The following is a 16316-nucleotide window of genomic DNA, read 5'->3' on the forward strand; positions in this document are numbered from 1 at the left end:
CTTCAGGATGAGAACAGAAATCGTGCTCCATCGGCGCAGCAGCAGCAGGAGGCCCCATTATATAAAGTGATGCTTCAGGTTAAGAACAGTTTCAGGTTAAGAACAGACCTCCGGAACGAATTAAGTACTTAACCCGAGGTACCACTGTATGGTTTATTCACCTATTTGCACCTTCAGCCTGCATGTCCAGATCTGACAGCGCAGACCTTTCAAGAGGGGCTTGTACCCCCACAGAAGTGCAGTCCTTCTCTACAGCCAGCCCTGCAGCCAGCCTCTCCAAGATGGATCCTAGCTCTTCTTCCTCCTTCTTCTTCCCAGCCACCTTTGCTCCCAGAGCATTTACTCTGGCAACCTTCCAAATCCCCAGTCTCTGTTTCACAACTCAGGGCAAGGGGAAAGGAGTTCTCTTGTACTGTTAATGTTCCTCAGTTGCTCTCCATTGTTCCTTAAAAGGAACACGGGTGGCGCTGTGGCCTAAACCACTGAGCCTCTTGGGCTTGCCGATCAGAAGGTCGGTGATTCGAATCCCTGCAACCGTGTGAGCTCCCATTGCTCTGTCCCAGCTCCTGTTAACCTAGCAGTTCTAAAGCATGCCAGTGCAAGTAGATAAATAGGTACCTCTGCGGCAGGAAAGCAAACAACATTTCCATGCGCTCTGGTTTCCGTCACAGTGCTCTGCTTCACCAGAAGCGGTTTAGTCATGCTGGCCACATGACCCGGAAAACTGTCTGTGGACAAACGCCGGCTCCTTCAGCCTGAAAGCAAGATGAGCACTGCAACCCCATAGTCGCCTTTGACTGGACTTGACCGTCCAGGGGTCCTTTACCTTTATTGTTCCTTAGCTTAGCCACTGGAATTCCTCTGTAGCTTGCATTCTCCCTTCATGTCCCAAACAATCAAAATCCTAGCATTTATTATTTTCTAGGGTTTGGGGGGGTTCTCCCCTTTAAATCTATAACAATACGGCAATAATTTTCTCCCGATAACTGGGGCTGCTGCTTCTCATCTCAGATCAGTTTTGCTTTTTCTAATTCCCCGTGCAACATCACCTGCTCAGAGCCCCGGTTTTACTGTTGTACTTCTTTATGGTTATAATCTAGGATATGTCATAGTTTTAACATCAAGCTTTTTGTCACTTAGACGCAAAGAGCCCAATCTGCATGTGATGTATAGGACAGCTAATTAGCGGGTGGAACACCAGCTGAGTATCGTTGAATTTGCATCCATGGTGGTGCTAAACCGTCAGATTCCAGGGAAGTGAAGAGTTAAGGTTCAAGAGGCTTGGGGGACCAGAATATTCTAGATGCATGGAGATTGACACTTTAATGATCTCAGAAATGGCTTAAGATGACAGGAACTAGGGTGACACAAATGTGGCATCACCACCTGAGTGGCTTCAGAGGAGAAACGAGAGCTGATCCTTTGCTTAGATTTGCAGCCTAAAAGCATCAAACTGCAGATGCTGTTTCAGGAGTTTGCATTATTAGGGAGAGGGTATTATTAGTTTAAGGGGGAAAACCCGTGCAATTATCATGAAACCTATTTGGGGGTCTTTTAGAAATCTGAAGCTCTGTTGCATACCATCTGCTAACCACCAAATGTTCTTTCCTTTGTTATGAATAAAGAATATTTCAGCACCAAATACACACAAGCATAAGCGACGATGAAATTCATTAGGCTGCAGTTCTGCATGTGAACGTGGGGAAAGTAGTTTCACACAGGTAGTTTTATTGAGAGAGAAAGCCTTCAGGAAAGGGGTCAAGTGTGTGTGTGTGTGTGTGTGTGTGTGTGTGTGTGTGTGTGTGTGTGTACATATAGCTGAGGTGTGTGTTATGTTGTTGTTGTTTAGTCGTGTCCGACTCTTCGTGACCCCATGGACCAGATCACACAAGGCACTCCTGTGTTTTCTGTATAGATATACAAATTTCACGTATCCCTGAGGTTTGGATATAAGTGTGTACGTGTGTGTGTGTGTGCGCACACACACACACACACACACACACACACACATATGCCAGACCCTCCAAGTGTCCCTGTTTTCCAGGGACAGCCTCAGATTTACAGAAAGCATCCAAGTTTCTGATTTGATCCCAGAATGTCCCACTTTTCCTTAGGACTTCCCCAAGAAATGTTGGAGGATGTAGTTTTGCAACCCCCAAGCCAAGGAGATAAGTAACTACAGCGGTACCTCGGGTTAAGAACTTAATTCGTTCCAGAGATCCGTTCTTAACCTGAAACTGTTCTTAACCTGAAGTACCACTTTAGCTAATGGGGCTGTGCTGCTGGAGCACAATTTCTGTTTCATCCTGAAACAAATTTCTTAACCCAAGGTACTATTTCTGGGTTAGTGGAGTCTGTAACCTGAAGCGTCTGTAACCTGAGGTACCACTGTATACAACTAATACTTTTTTATGCAGTACTCAAATGGCATCTCTTTTTGTTGTCATTAAAAAGTGTGGCACTTACTGTAACAACTTCATGGTGACTACTGACACCTATTTTGGGGGTGGGGGGAAGCGCTGTAATACAATCTTTAGAAGACATCTGAAGGCTTTTAATGTTTAATATTTTTATATACAGTGGTGCCCCGCAAGACGAATGCCTCGCAAGACGGAAAACTTGCTAGACGAAAGAGTTTTCCGTTTTGGAGGTGCTTCGCAAAACGAATTTCCTATGGGCTTGCTTCGCAAGACGACAATGTCTTGCGAGTTCCTGCTGGTTTTTTCCCTCCCCCCCTTTTTCTAAGCCGCTAATCCGCTTATCAGCTGATCCGATCAGCAGATAAGTCGCTAAAAGCCGCTAATAGCGCTAATCCGCTAATCCTTCAATGGGCTTGCTTCGCAAGACGAAAAAACCGCTAGACGAAGAGAATCACAGAACGGATTCTTTTCGTCTTGCAAGGCAACACTGTATGTTGGAAGATGCCCAGAATGACTGGGACAACCCAGTCAGATGGGTGGAGCATCATTATTATTATTATTAGTAGTAGTAGTAGTATTAGTATTGACACCCCTATTTTCACTGGAGAAATGTTGTATGGTTAATAATAATAATAATAATAATAATAATAATTTATACCCCACCCATCTGACTGGGTTTCCCCGCCACTCTGCGCTGCTCCCAACAGAATATTGAAAACACAATAAAACATGAAAAATTAAAAACTTCCCCAAACACTGCACACTGCATGAGAAGCACAAAGGAAGGAGAAAGTGTGTTTTCTCTGGCTCCTTGCAAAGCAGCAAAGGGAAGCATTATTCGCGTATTCTCCTCATTTTGAGAGTGAAAGAAAATGGGTATTTTTTTGTTGTTGTTGTAAAATCAATATGGCCAAGACTCAAGAAATGTGAGTTCTCCCTTCCCACCTCAGCCAGCCCAGAGAATTTCCTTCATCACAAGAGTTGAAATTGACAGCAAGTTTGAAACCTTTTGCCCCTTTTGTTTCTACTCTGAAGGCGATTGTCTGGCCTGGAGCTTGTCGGTTTCACTTCGGCTCTAAAGGATAAGCAATCTTTGCGCTCAAGTCCTCAGAACTGCGGGCAACATCTAGCAGTGCGAACGATTAGATTCCTCCACACCTCTATAACAGAGAAGGCAAAGAGGCTTGTCAATTTCCGCATTTCTCTCTACAGCCTTTATGCACAAATTTCCAGTGCTAGTCTGCACCAGAAGATATTTAAAAGAGCAAAGGTGGGGCAGAGGGGAGAGGGCAGACCTCAATTTGAAAACAAATACAAACTAGAATAGGAAAAAGGTAATTTAAAAAATGCTACATTTGGATTTGTTTTCTTATTTTCATCAGGAAAATTGTGATGAAAACGCTGCAGTCACCTATAAGTACCAAATAGTCCTTATTCCAGCTAGCCTTGATCTGCCTATGCTATCAAGTTGTGGTTGTTGTTTAGTCGTTTAGTCGTGTCTGACTCTTCGTGACCCCCTGGACCAGAGCACGCCAGGCACCCCTGTCTTCCACTGCCTCCCGCAGTTTGGTCAGACTCATGCTGGTAGCTTCGAGAACACTTTCCAACCATCTCATCCTCTGTCGTCCCGTTCTCCTTGTGCCCTCCATCTTTCCCAACATCAGGGTCTTTTCCAGGGAGTCTTCTCTTCTCATGAGGTGGCCAAAGTCTTGGAGCCTCAGCTTCAGGATCTGTCCTTCCAGTGAGCACTCAGGGCTGATTTCCTTCAGAATGGAGAGGTTTGATCTTCTTGCAGTCCATGGGACTCTCAAGAGTCTCCTCCAGCACCATAATTCAAAAGCATAAATTCTTCGGCAATCAGCCTTCTTTATGGTCCAGCTCTCACTTCCATACATCACTACTGGGAAAACCATCGCTTTTACTATACAGACCTTTGTTGGCAAGGTGATGTCTCTGCTTATTAAGATGCTCTCTAGGTTTATCATGGCTTTTCTCCCAAGAAGCAGGTGTCTTTTAATTTCATGGCTGCTGTCACCATCTGCAGATGCCATCAAGTATTAACCACCAACTCTCACTTGACTCTTTTTTTAAAACCTTGTGACCTTGGATGTACTAAAGATTAAAGACAGAGTGAAACCTGCTGGTTCCATAACATAGAGGAGCTTTTTTTAAAAAAACCACAGGTTCATTTTGCCATCTGGGCCGGCTTATCTCTCCTACACACATCATACCTGATCAACCAGTCGGAGGATTTAAAGAAGTTCCCATCTGCATCTTGCTTCCCTCTCTCCTCCAGTTGGAGGGAAAAGGTGCAAGTGGGGAGGGGGGGGGCAGAAGAGATTTCTTCTATGTGATAGTTGCACAAGGAGCTTGATTGACAGGTGCCTGGCTTAACCTTGAGCTTTAACTGATGCCGGCTATGGCTTTGCAACAGTGCAAGTAGAATACGGCATTCAGAAATGTCATGTCTCTCTTCTTTCTCTCCCCACTCCCAAATGAAAAAGAGATTCTGGTGGTAATGAATAGAAGAGTTACCCTTTATTTATTTTGGTTGTGTGTGGGGGGGTGTAATTTTGCAGCTGTATTCATTCACTTCCCAAAAAAACATGTAGGTCATTTTCATAGAACTTAGAGTGCCCACAGTGATTCCTAAAGCTTTTTAGGGTACCGCTCCCTTGGTTCCATAAACTCAGACCCAGCGCCCTTTCTCTATATATAGCATTACTCAGAATAGACATTTGCATGACCCACTAATGAAGATAATAACAATCAAACTCAAAATACAGTTGTACCTCGGTTTTCAAACGTAATCCATTCCGGAAGACTGTTTGACTTACGAAACGTTCAAAAACTGAAGCATGCATTTCCAGAAGCATTTACGTCCAGAAAACTCAATATGGAAGCCACGTAGCATGTTCAGCTTCTGAAAAGCATTCAAAAGCCAGAGCATCTACTTCCGGGTTTTCAGCGTTTGAAAGCCAAAACGTTTGACTTCCGAGACGTTCAAAAACCAAGGTACCACTGTACTAACAAAGAATTCAAAATCCAACTAAAACTATTTAGTTCAATAAAACAAAACTGATGAACTTGAACCAGTGGAACCAACTTTTCAAAGTCTGAGAGTCGTTTACACCTTCATTGCTGCCATGCCTTCCCCATGCCTCTTAGCACCTCCTTAGGTAATCTCATGCTGACAGCTTCCAGGAGCCACAGGTGAGAGCTGAGTGCAGGTTGGGGACCAAAGGTGGACAAGCTACCCCGGAAGGAGCATGATGGCGATCCCCATAGACCCCTGGAAATGGCTTTCACTAGACGGCTAAACCAGATGAAGGTAGCCGATGGGTCTCAAACCCTCAGTGAGTTAGGGACTTCCCTTGCATGCAAAGACAAGGTCCCATGGATTGAGCAGGTGAGACCAATAATGGGTCCAACAGTCAAGAAGGTGATTCCTGCACGTGCTGCAGAGGGAAGTGAGGGGCAGATGGGTCTCATCAGCCTGGGAAGACAGTGTGGGATGTATCTTCACTGTAGCAGTCAAATACAACGTTTCCTGTTTCCTACAGTGGACACACAGGGGAATGTTGCTCCAGACCAGGACTTCCAGTCATACCTGCCCTGGAGCAGGTAGATGTGACCAGGTAGATGGGCATGACCCTAGCAGACCCTGTAAAGGAACTAGTCACGCAGCTATCTTCCTCTTTTGCTACTGCTCTTTTGCCATCTTCCTCTCTCAGGGGCGCCGACTTATAAAAAATATTGGGGGAGCCCGCGAAAGCTCATGAATAATAAATAAGCTCATGAATATGCAGATAAAGTGGCGCCGCCTCCTCGTGAGCGAATAGGGGGGAGCGTGCTGCGCCTATTAATCAGCTCCGAAGGAAATTGGGTGGAGCTTTTGCTCGGGAGGGAGGGCAGGAGGCATGCAGCCCGACCCTGTGCATTTTGGGCTGGGGGAGGGGCGGCGGTGGCGCTCTGCTGGAGGGGCGCCTGAGATTATTGGGGGGCGGAGCCCCCCCAAACGAATTTTTGAGGGGGCTCGGGCCCCCTCAGGCCCCATGGAGTCGGCGCCTATGTCCTCTCTATTAGCTCTCAGCCAGCAGCACATGGGCTCATCTCTCACAGAGGATGAACCCACACTTCTCTCTGTAACTGTAACTACAACCTAAAGCCTGCCTTCAGGACCATACAGTGGTACCTCTGGTTACGTACTTAATTCGTTCCAGAGATCCGTTCTTAACCTGAAGCACCACTTTAGCTAATGGGGCCTCCTGCTGCTGCTGCCGCACCGCCGCCGCACGATTTCTGTTCTCATCCTGAGATAATATTTCTGGGTTAGCGGAGTCTGTAACCTGAAGCGTAGGTAACCCGAGGTACCACTGTACTGTGAACTGAACATAAGTAAACTTCACCATTACGGTGGTACCTCGGGTTACATACGCTTCAGATTACATACATTTAAAAGAAGACTGTCGTATCATTATTGTTTTTAAGAGGGAACTAAAGGGGAATTTACCAGGAACAATCCTATCTGGACAAGCCAGACTGGATTGCTCAACTTATATGGATCTAACGAATGCATCAACTAGTTTCCCACAATGTACATGGGAATGTGCTCTGCTACTAGCTCACTAGCATGAGTGAGGAAGGATAATATTTAATCAATATATCCTCTCCTACTATCCTCAACATTCTCACAAGCAGCCGATCTAGAAGGAAAACTCTGATCCTAAACTTCTGCCTTGTGGGATGTCTTCAGGAGAAGAAAATGCAAAGGAGTAAACCCTACACAAATCTGGAGTAGCGTCCCAAGACAGTTGGATGGAGCCTTGTATGTGGTGCGCTAGGAAGACATGGAAACACCCCACAAGCAAATTGGGATGAATGCTCATTATGCTATACCCACTCAGAACAAATGCTTGATGAAGACCAGACATAGTCTGACCACCACATGCACTTTGTGCAAGCAAAGATGGATGGATGCTGAATAAACAGATTGTCTGCAGGAGCCTTAACTAGTTTCAATAGATATGACAGCTCCTCATATTCAGCAAATGGTAATTATCAAGGAGTTCCAGGAAAGGATGTGCTGTGCGCTAATTTGCACTCCCTCCCTCCTTGCTTAGGGTCTTGGATAAGCTGCAAGAGACAAGCAACAGCCCGGGTGTCTCCATCTGCCTCCCAGCTTGGCTTAGCTCCCTGCACAAAGCTTGTACAGTCGGTCTTTGTAGTGGGGCCGGGGTGGATTGCGCCTGGAAAGAATTGTGTTGACATGTGGTGGTGAGAAATTGTGCTGATAAGAAATGGCCTTATAGACGTGTACTCTGCAGTGTGGGGAGGGAGGGAGGGAGAGAGAGGGGGGGTAGTGATCAGAGCCAGAGCAAAGGGACAAAATAGCCACAAGGGAAAGCCTTCATAATGGTCAAGTTTGAGAATGGATCAAAGGTTCTGTCCCCAGCTGGTTTTGAAATACAGCAGAAATGCACACACAAGCATCTTATTAAAATATAGAGGACTGAAATCGGCCTCGTTATTGATGATATTTAGATCCTGCCTTTTCATTAAAGAGCTTTGAGTGTAGGACATACCGTATTTTTCGCTCCATAAGGCGCACCTGACCATAAGGCGCACCTAGTTTTTAGAGGGGGAATTCAAAGAAAAAAATATTTAAAGGGAGCGCTGAGCAGAGCCTATATGCATCCCAGGCTCTGCTCTGCGCTCCCTTTCATGAGCCACATGGAGCGTGTGTGCGGCGCTTGCAGGCTTTTCCCTGAGGAGGGAGAAGCCCCCAAGAGCCACACACACATGCCGCGCGGCTCTTGGGGGCTTTTGCGGGAGGTGGGGGAAGTGAGAGAGCCTCGCTCTGTCACTTCCCCCACCTCCCGCAAGAGCCGCACGCTCTTTAAAGGGAGTGCAGCTCTTGGGGACTTTTGCGGGAGGTGGGGGAAGGGACACAGCCACGCTCCGTCCCTTCCCCTCACCTCCCGCAAAAGCCTAAGATAGCCGCGTGAAGCCTCCGCAGGGCAGCGGGATGAAGGATCCCCACTGCCCTGCGGAGGCTTTGCGCCGCTAAGGCAGAAGCTAAAACAGCTAGAGGGAGCACTGCGCAGCGCTCTCTCTAGCTGTTCTGGCTTCTGGGGTAGCCCGCGAAGCCTCCGCAGGGCAACGGGGAGCCTTCATCCCACTGCCCTGCGGAGGCTTTGAGGGCTACCCCAGAGCTGCTCAGGAGTGCGGGGCATCTGCATGCAGCCTGCCCACTGCTCCCAGGGCTGGTGGGGGAAGCCCGGGTCCCCCGCCCCCAGCCCCAGGGACCACTCATTCGCTCCATAAGACACACAGACATTTCCCCTTGGTTTTTAAGAGGAAAAAAGTGCGTCTTATGGAGCGAAAAATACGGTATGCTGTCCCATTTTGCTTCTCTGCACCACAACCATGTGAGGCAGGCTGAGCTTTAGAGACACCGGCTGGCCTAAGGTCCCCGGACCAGTTTCATGGCAATCTGGGTCTCTGCAGTCGCGAGTAACACTCCAGAATGCCACACCAGCCCCCCCCCCCCTTTTGCTTATTAACAGTTTGTTAGAAACACCACATTGGAATCCTGCTGCCAATTCTATTGTTGCCAATACAGTTTAAGAAAGAGAAGCCGAGCTAAGTTGCTTAGACAAAGGGCTGGATCAGAAGACTTGAAGAAAGAGAGCGCATCGCTGTTATGTGGAAAGGCTTCCCAAAATCCAACACTTGTACCTCATCCCCAAACTTTTGTTTAAATAAAAAACCCAAATATATACTAGAGACCTAGTCCTGCTAGGTATACTTCTCCACTAGGAGTAAGGAACCTTTCGACAACTTTGTGAAGACCACATACTTGTGAGTATGACCACAGCCATGCAGGATTCTGACATTTCTGGGCACATATGCATGAGCAATGATGGGCGGAGGCAGCTGCCCCCCCACATCAAGTCAATAAATAAAAATACTTAACTAAAAGTATAATTAATGAAAGCATTTGAAATTGTAATGCTCACTGAGGTCACTTGGATGATGTTGTGGTGCATTCTAGTAAAGATTTCGACAGATTTTTCTGAGCACTTGGGGTCAAAAGAAAGTATTTTAAAACAACTGTTGTTGGTGCCGAAATCTCAAAGGAGCAGAAAAGACTATTTATGTCTGCGACCATGGCTGCACGGATGTTACTGGCCCAGAGATGGAAAGAAGATAAAGTCCCTGCCAGAGAAGAATGGCAGATGGAGTTAATGGATTGTGCCTAAAGGGCTAAAATGATGAAGAGTCAGAAATCAGGAAGAGCAAAATTTTAACAAGGAATGGGAAAAAATTATATCTTAAAGTCCATTGTAAACCGTTAAATTTGTTAGTAGGATTGGAACATCAATTGTAGTTTAAGGTTGATTCTGGAAGAGGTCAAGGATTTAGAGTATCATAAAAGATGCGGGAAGAAATAATTAATAATAGGACCCACAAAGGGGAGGATAGAATTCCAGGAGATTCCTTGGAATCTTGTTTTTATGATTTATGTTTGATATACCTCTGTAAATTTTTAATTTGAAAAACCAAATAAATAATTAAATTTGTAAAAAACAACAACAAAAGCCTGTTGTTGAGACCTTTCATTCCAAATCTGCTAGACAGAGCCAGGCAGAGGATGATGACAGGTGGGTGTCCTCCCCCCCCAAAAAAAAAATCCTGGCTACACCCATGCACACATACAAACTTCCCTCCATCCAAGAAATCAAGGGACATTATCAGGGTTGTTGTTAATACAATTTATATACAGTGGTACCTCGGGTTAAGAACTTAATTCATTCTGGAGGTCCGTTCTTAACCTGAAACTGTTCTTAACCTGAAGCACCACTTTAGCTAATGGGGCCTCCCGCTACCACCACGTGATTTCTGTTCTCATCCTGAAGCAAAGTTCTTAACCTGAGGTACTATTTCTGGGTTAGTGGAATCTGTAACCTGAAGCGTCTGTAACCTGAGGTACCACTGTACTGCCCTTTATCAAAAGACCCCAGGACACTGTACAACATTAAGAACACATTTTACGAAGCCTAATAATAACACAATAAGAAGCATAATCATAAAATAATCATAATAACAGCACACACACACACCAGCTTTAGCAGGCTATAGATAGTTTAATGGCCAACAGCCTGGGTAAAGAAGAATGTTTTCTCCTGGTGTATAAAGGTCCCAAACTGGGTGGCCTGTGGTGGTCCAGATTAAATTCCCAGGGCAATTTCTGGGCAATTCATTTGCATTAAGATATGGCAAAAGTTTTGCCCACAGTTTCATTCAGAAGCAGAGAAACGCACTGTAATATACTTGAAGGAGTCCATCCATTGTTTTGTACCTCAGTCATTGATTTTTCCCATCCCGTGTCCGTAAGGATTAAGCGTTAAGTGTGCAGAGCTGGGAATAAAGCTGCCCTCTCCACAGCTACAAATAAATATGCTTTTCTGAACCCATCAGGTCCAGAATCTTCTCTCCAAAAGTCAGAAAGCACTAGGCAATGCAAGACTAAGCAAATCAAATGAAGACCTGTTTATAAGGGCTTTCTTGGTAGTGGCGCCCACCCTGTGGAATGAGTATTATATAACGTTTAGCAAACATCTGAAGGTAGCCCGGTATGGGGAAGCTTTTTAAGGTTTAAGGTTTTATTATGTTTTTATATGTGCTGGAGGCTGACCAGAATGGCTGGGACAACCCAGTCAGATGGGCGGGGTATAAATAGTAGTAGTAATAATAATAATAATAATAATAATAATAATAATAATAATAATAATAATAATAATAATAATAATAATTATTATTATTATTATTATTATTATTATTATTATTATTACAGTGGTACCTCGGGTTAAGTACTTAATTCGTTCTGGAGGTCCATTCTTAACCTGAAACTGTTCTTAACCTGAAGCACCACTTTAGCTAATGGGGCCTCCTGCTGCCGCCGCGCCGCCGGAGCACGATTTCTGTTCTTATCCTGAAGCAAAGTTCTTAACCCGAGGTACTATTTCTGGGTTAGCGGAGTCTGTAACCTGAACCATATGTAACCTGAAGCGTATGTAACCCAAGGTACCACTGTATTACTACAGTCATACCTCAGGTTACAGATGCTTCAGATTGCCCGTTTTCGGGTTGCACGCCGTGCCGAGCCCAGAAGTACTGGAACAGGTTACTTCTGGGTTTTGGCGCTCGTGCATGTGCAGAAGCACTAAATCGCGCTTTGTGCATGCGCAGAAGCGCCGAATCACAACCTGCACATGCACAGACATGGTGCTGCAGGTTGTGAACGCTGCGGGTTGCGAACATGCCTCCCGCACGGATCACGTTCGCAACCTGAGCGTCCACTGCATTGCAGTGGTACCTCAGATTTTGGACGTCTCCGTTGCCGAATGTTTCGGTTTTCAGATGCCAAAAACCCAGAAGTAAATGCTTCCATTTTCCAACGTGCCTCGGAAGTCAAACGGCTTCCGTTGTGTGTATCTGTTGTTTTCCACAATTTTCTCTACTGAATTGGCAGACCACCCTTTGCACCTCAGTTTTCGAACGTTTCGGAAGTCAAACGGTCTTCTGAAACAGATTACGTTCGAGAACCGAGGTTCCACTGTATTATTAAACAGAGCCCAAACATTTGCATTTGTGCAGGTGGTTTGGATTGTGTTCCTTGGTGCATATTTCAGATCTTTTCAGCAAACCAAGAGCAGTGATAGGGCTTACACGATGAACCGCCGACAATTACCGTATTTTTCACTCCATTGGACACACCGGACCATAGGACGCACCGGACCATAGGAGGGGGAGAACAGGGAATTTTTTTTTTCTTGTTCTCCCCCTCTAAAACAATGTGCGTTCAAGGTACATTCACCAGAGCTTGTGGGGCTGGCGGTGGGGGGAAGCGCTGCTTTCCCCCACCGCCAGCCTCAAAGATCCCTGAAGCCTTTGGAGCGCAGCGCCCCGCTGCCCTGCAGAGGTTTGCGCGCAGCCGTCCCCAAGCTAGAACAGCGAGACGGAGTCCTCCGTCTCGCTGTTCTGGCTTGGGAACAGCCTTGCTAGCTTCTGCAGGACAGCGGGGTGAAGGCACCGTCCCCAAGCTAGAGCAGCGAGACGGAGCGCTCCGCAGTGCTCCGTCTTCCTGTTCTGGCTTTTGGCTTAGCGGCGCAGCCTGCATTCGCTCTATAGGACGCACACACATTTCCCCTTAATTTTTGGAGGGGGAAATGTGCGTCCTATAGAACGAAAAATACGGTAAACCGTGGAGGAACCATAAAACAGGATCCCATTATGCCCTCTGTACGTCAGGTGCAGGTTTTTCACACACGTACACAAAACGTTACATTTACATCTGAGGGGCAACCGCATCTCAAAGCAGGTGTGAACAATTATGCCATTAGACACATACACACTGCAAACACACACACACACACTAAAATCTTGGAACAGAAGGGACTCAGCAGGTATTAATCCTGGGATCCAAAGGGAATTACTCTGCATTCTGTATGGGAGGCTTCATCTCCTTACAGACTCAGTTAAGTAGCATTGATACAAATATTCATTTGTCAGTGGTAATTTTACAGATGGGAGAGCTCCTAACAGATGGCCTCCTGCTTTCCTCCCCCTACCCACCCAAGAGCAGTGTAACCAGGGACAGGTGCCAACGGAGGAGGAAGCCCGTGTCCTCCCTATTTCCTGAGCTGAAGGCACCCTCTGCCGTGTCCTCTATTCCCCCAGCATCTGTGGCGGGTGGCAGGTGCGATGGCAGCAGCCCCATGGAAGATGTGCCGCCATGTCGATTCCGGAGAGCTAAGCTCCGTATAGATGGGAACTCTAGCAGGGTTGGCATTGTGCTTTCAGAGACTGATTCAGAGGTCTCCCCCTGAGATAATTGCCGTCTGAAAGGCCTAATGCCGAGGGAATCCAGGGAGCCCGCGTCTTCCTCGGCGTCGTAAAAGCCGGAAGAAAATTGGCTTAATTTCGCCAGGGTGTCCCCGCAAAAGAGGCTTGCCGTTGTTCTGAAATGTTGCCATAGATACCGCCAACAAAGCACTCTGCGTGAAATAAAACGAGGGGAAATGTAGGGAAATGAAGACACCTGAACCGTTGCGTTCCCTTTGTTGTGCCACAGGCTTGGCAGACAAACGCAACCCTGCCACCCCCAGCCCCCCAAGAGATATTCATAGAAGTGAAGCTAGGTTGAAAGAGGACTTGCTTCTGATGGTATGCAATGCAAACTCGGCCCCTTCTTACTTCTGGTTAATAAGGTTTTGCCGTTGTATCACAAAACCTCCTTGATCAAAAGCAACCACGAGACAAAATGCATTTGTGTGTGCTTCACAGACAGTGATCCCCCACTCTCAAACCAGTTTCAACTCAATGAAAAGCTCTTTGTTGGTCCACAGACATCGCAACATTTTTTCTTCCAGCAATGGAAGCTCTTCTGCTCAGTGACACCCAAAAACATCGCAACTGGCTGAAACTGCAGAATACTTGCAACCCACTAGCCCAATTCAAATGCAACACTAAACCATAAGTTTCACCAGTGGCGTAGCGTGGGTTGTCAGCACCCGGGGCAAGGCAAGTAATTTGCGCCCCCTAACCCGTGGATTTGCGCCCCCTAACCCTAACCCCCAGATGTTGCGCCCGGTACGGCCGGGCCCCCCTGCACCCCCCACGCTACGCCACTGAGTTTCACATTGCGTGGCAAGGCCCCCCCCCTCCCCGGAGGTTGAATAAAGACACTTGACACCAGTATTTTAGGTTAATAGGCTAAAAAAGGCCACAATTTTATTGGCTTCAGATTGTGAGTGCTACAGTCATACCTCGGGTTGAAGTAGCTTTGGGATAAGCATTTTCGGGTTGCGCTCCGTGGTGACCCGGAAGTAAAGGAGCCTGTTACTTTCAGGTTTCACCGTTTGCGCATGTGCAGACGCTCAAAATGATGGTCTGCTGAAACAAGCCAGGATTAGAAACCGTAACTTGATCTTGGGTTGCATTAATAAGCTATACTTGAATCTAACACAAATTGGTCCAGTCACGACATAAAGACAAACTGTGGTTAGTCTAACTGAGGGAACAGGTGCTTATGGTCTCCTCAAGGCCTTACAAGAAGAGGAGGAGGAGTTGGGCGAAGGCGTTTTCCTGAATCTCAAGCCAACCTCATTACACTAATGGCGTAAAATTTGCCTTTTTAAATTTGTCCCCTAAACTGTCGCACTTTAGTGGTTAGCTGCTCAGAAATTGCTAGAAATGACAACTTTTCATACCGTGCCTTTATAGAGAGCCCCTCCAAATATTTCCAATACCTAGAAATTAATATTGTCACATCCGTGAAGAAAAATCCAGCTAAAGTTTTACCTTTCCCATCATTGTTCTGGTTGTCCCGAATATTAATTGATGCACCCTCTCTTCATGCTCGATTTAGGTTTTTATTTTTATTTTAAATAGTTTTTTTTCAGGGTCTGAAATCAATTTGCAAACAGTTCAATAGCGGCAGGAAGAAAGCTATGCAGAAGCAGTCTGGGTCCAGTATGAGGAAACACAGTTTGAATCTATGAGAAAGGGAGACAGCTCCACGTACTGGATAATCGGAGCCTTTTGTTTTCTTTTTCCTTTCTGTTCAGCTCCACAACCGCGAGGGCTTGGATGATGAACAAAATGAAATAAAAGTAGCAGTTTATGGCATTCAGATTTTGTAAATGTGGCGTGCTATAAATTGCTGGACAGATTTTTTCTTTCCAGGGCAGCAAACTAAACACTGTCCTAAAGCCAATGGATGCGTTTTGTTTGCCCTGTCTTAACACAAAGAATTAGCACAGGTGGTGCTGTGGGTTAAACCACAGAGCCTAGGAATTGCCAATCAGAAGGTCGGCGGTTCGAATCCCCGCAACGGGGTGAGATCCTGTTGCTCGGTCCCTGCTCCTGCCAACCTAGCAGTTCGAAAGCACGTCAAAGCGCAAGTAGATAAATAGGTGCCGCTCCAACGGGAAGGTAAAGGGCGTTTCCATGCGTTGCTCTGGTTCGCCAGAAGCGGCTTAAGTCATGCTGGCCACAGGACCCGGAAGCTGTACGCCGACTCCCTCGGCCAATAAAGCGAGATGAGCGCCGCAACCCCAGAGTCGGTCACGACTAGACCTAATGGTCAGGGATCCCTTTACCTTTTAAGCACAACAAAAAGTGTAGCCAATCAATTTTTTGCTAGCTTCCCATTCTATAGAGAACTTATTATGCCTAAGGACAATGTATATGACAAGCCCACTAAACTGCCATTCTGAAATGCATGTATTTCCCCCTTGCTCTTCCAGCTCCCGCTATTGTTGTACCCCCAAAGAGGATTCACAATGTAACTGGAGCCCAAGTCTACCTGTCTTGTGAAGTGAAAGCAGTCCCAACACCCATCATCACCTGGAAGAAGGTATGTGAAAGATGCCAAGTGTTTTATGGGGTAGAGATCTAGAGCTGAGCCAACCTTGTTTCTTATGTTCGATGCTGAAGCTTCTGTCATTTTGGGAAATGATATATAATGAGTTGAAAAAAATGTTCAAATTAGCTTTTGTTTTTTTTAAAAAAACAGAGGCTTTTTTTATTAGGAATTGTAGGTGATGATGTTCCAAGGGAAAGGAAAAGACTTTTCGTGTATGCAAAAACAGCCACACAGTGTTACTAGCCCAGAGATGGAAAGAAGATAAAGTCCCAACCAGAGAAAAATGGCAAATTAAACTGTTGGGACTATGCCGAAATGGCAAAACTGACCGGAAAGCTCAGGAACCAAGAAGACCAAAACTTTAACAAAGAATGGGGAAAATTTGTAATTTATATTGGAGACCACTGTAAGCAGATGAAAACATTAGCAGGATTGCAATAACACTTGTAATGTAGCAATTA

The 16316-nt window shown here is 46.0% G+C and overlaps 1 protein-coding gene across 1 annotated transcript in view; it reads left to right on the forward strand.

Moving 5' to 3' along the window:
- Positions 1–16316, forward strand: part of IGFBPL1 (insulin like growth factor binding protein like 1) — a 41573-nt gene that overhangs the window by 20550 nt on the left and 4707 nt on the right. The window contains exon 2 of the mRNA XM_081176944.1: positions 15737–15846. Within this exon, the coding sequence (XP_081033070.1) occupies positions 15737–15846 (110 nt within the window). The remainder of the gene's footprint in view (positions 1–15736; positions 15847–16316) is intronic.

Source organism: Podarcis bocagei, assembly GCF_964188305.1.
Source record: "Podarcis bocagei genome assembly, chromosome: 17".
NCBI lineage: Eukaryota > Metazoa > Chordata > Lepidosauria > Squamata > Lacertidae > Podarcis > Podarcis bocagei.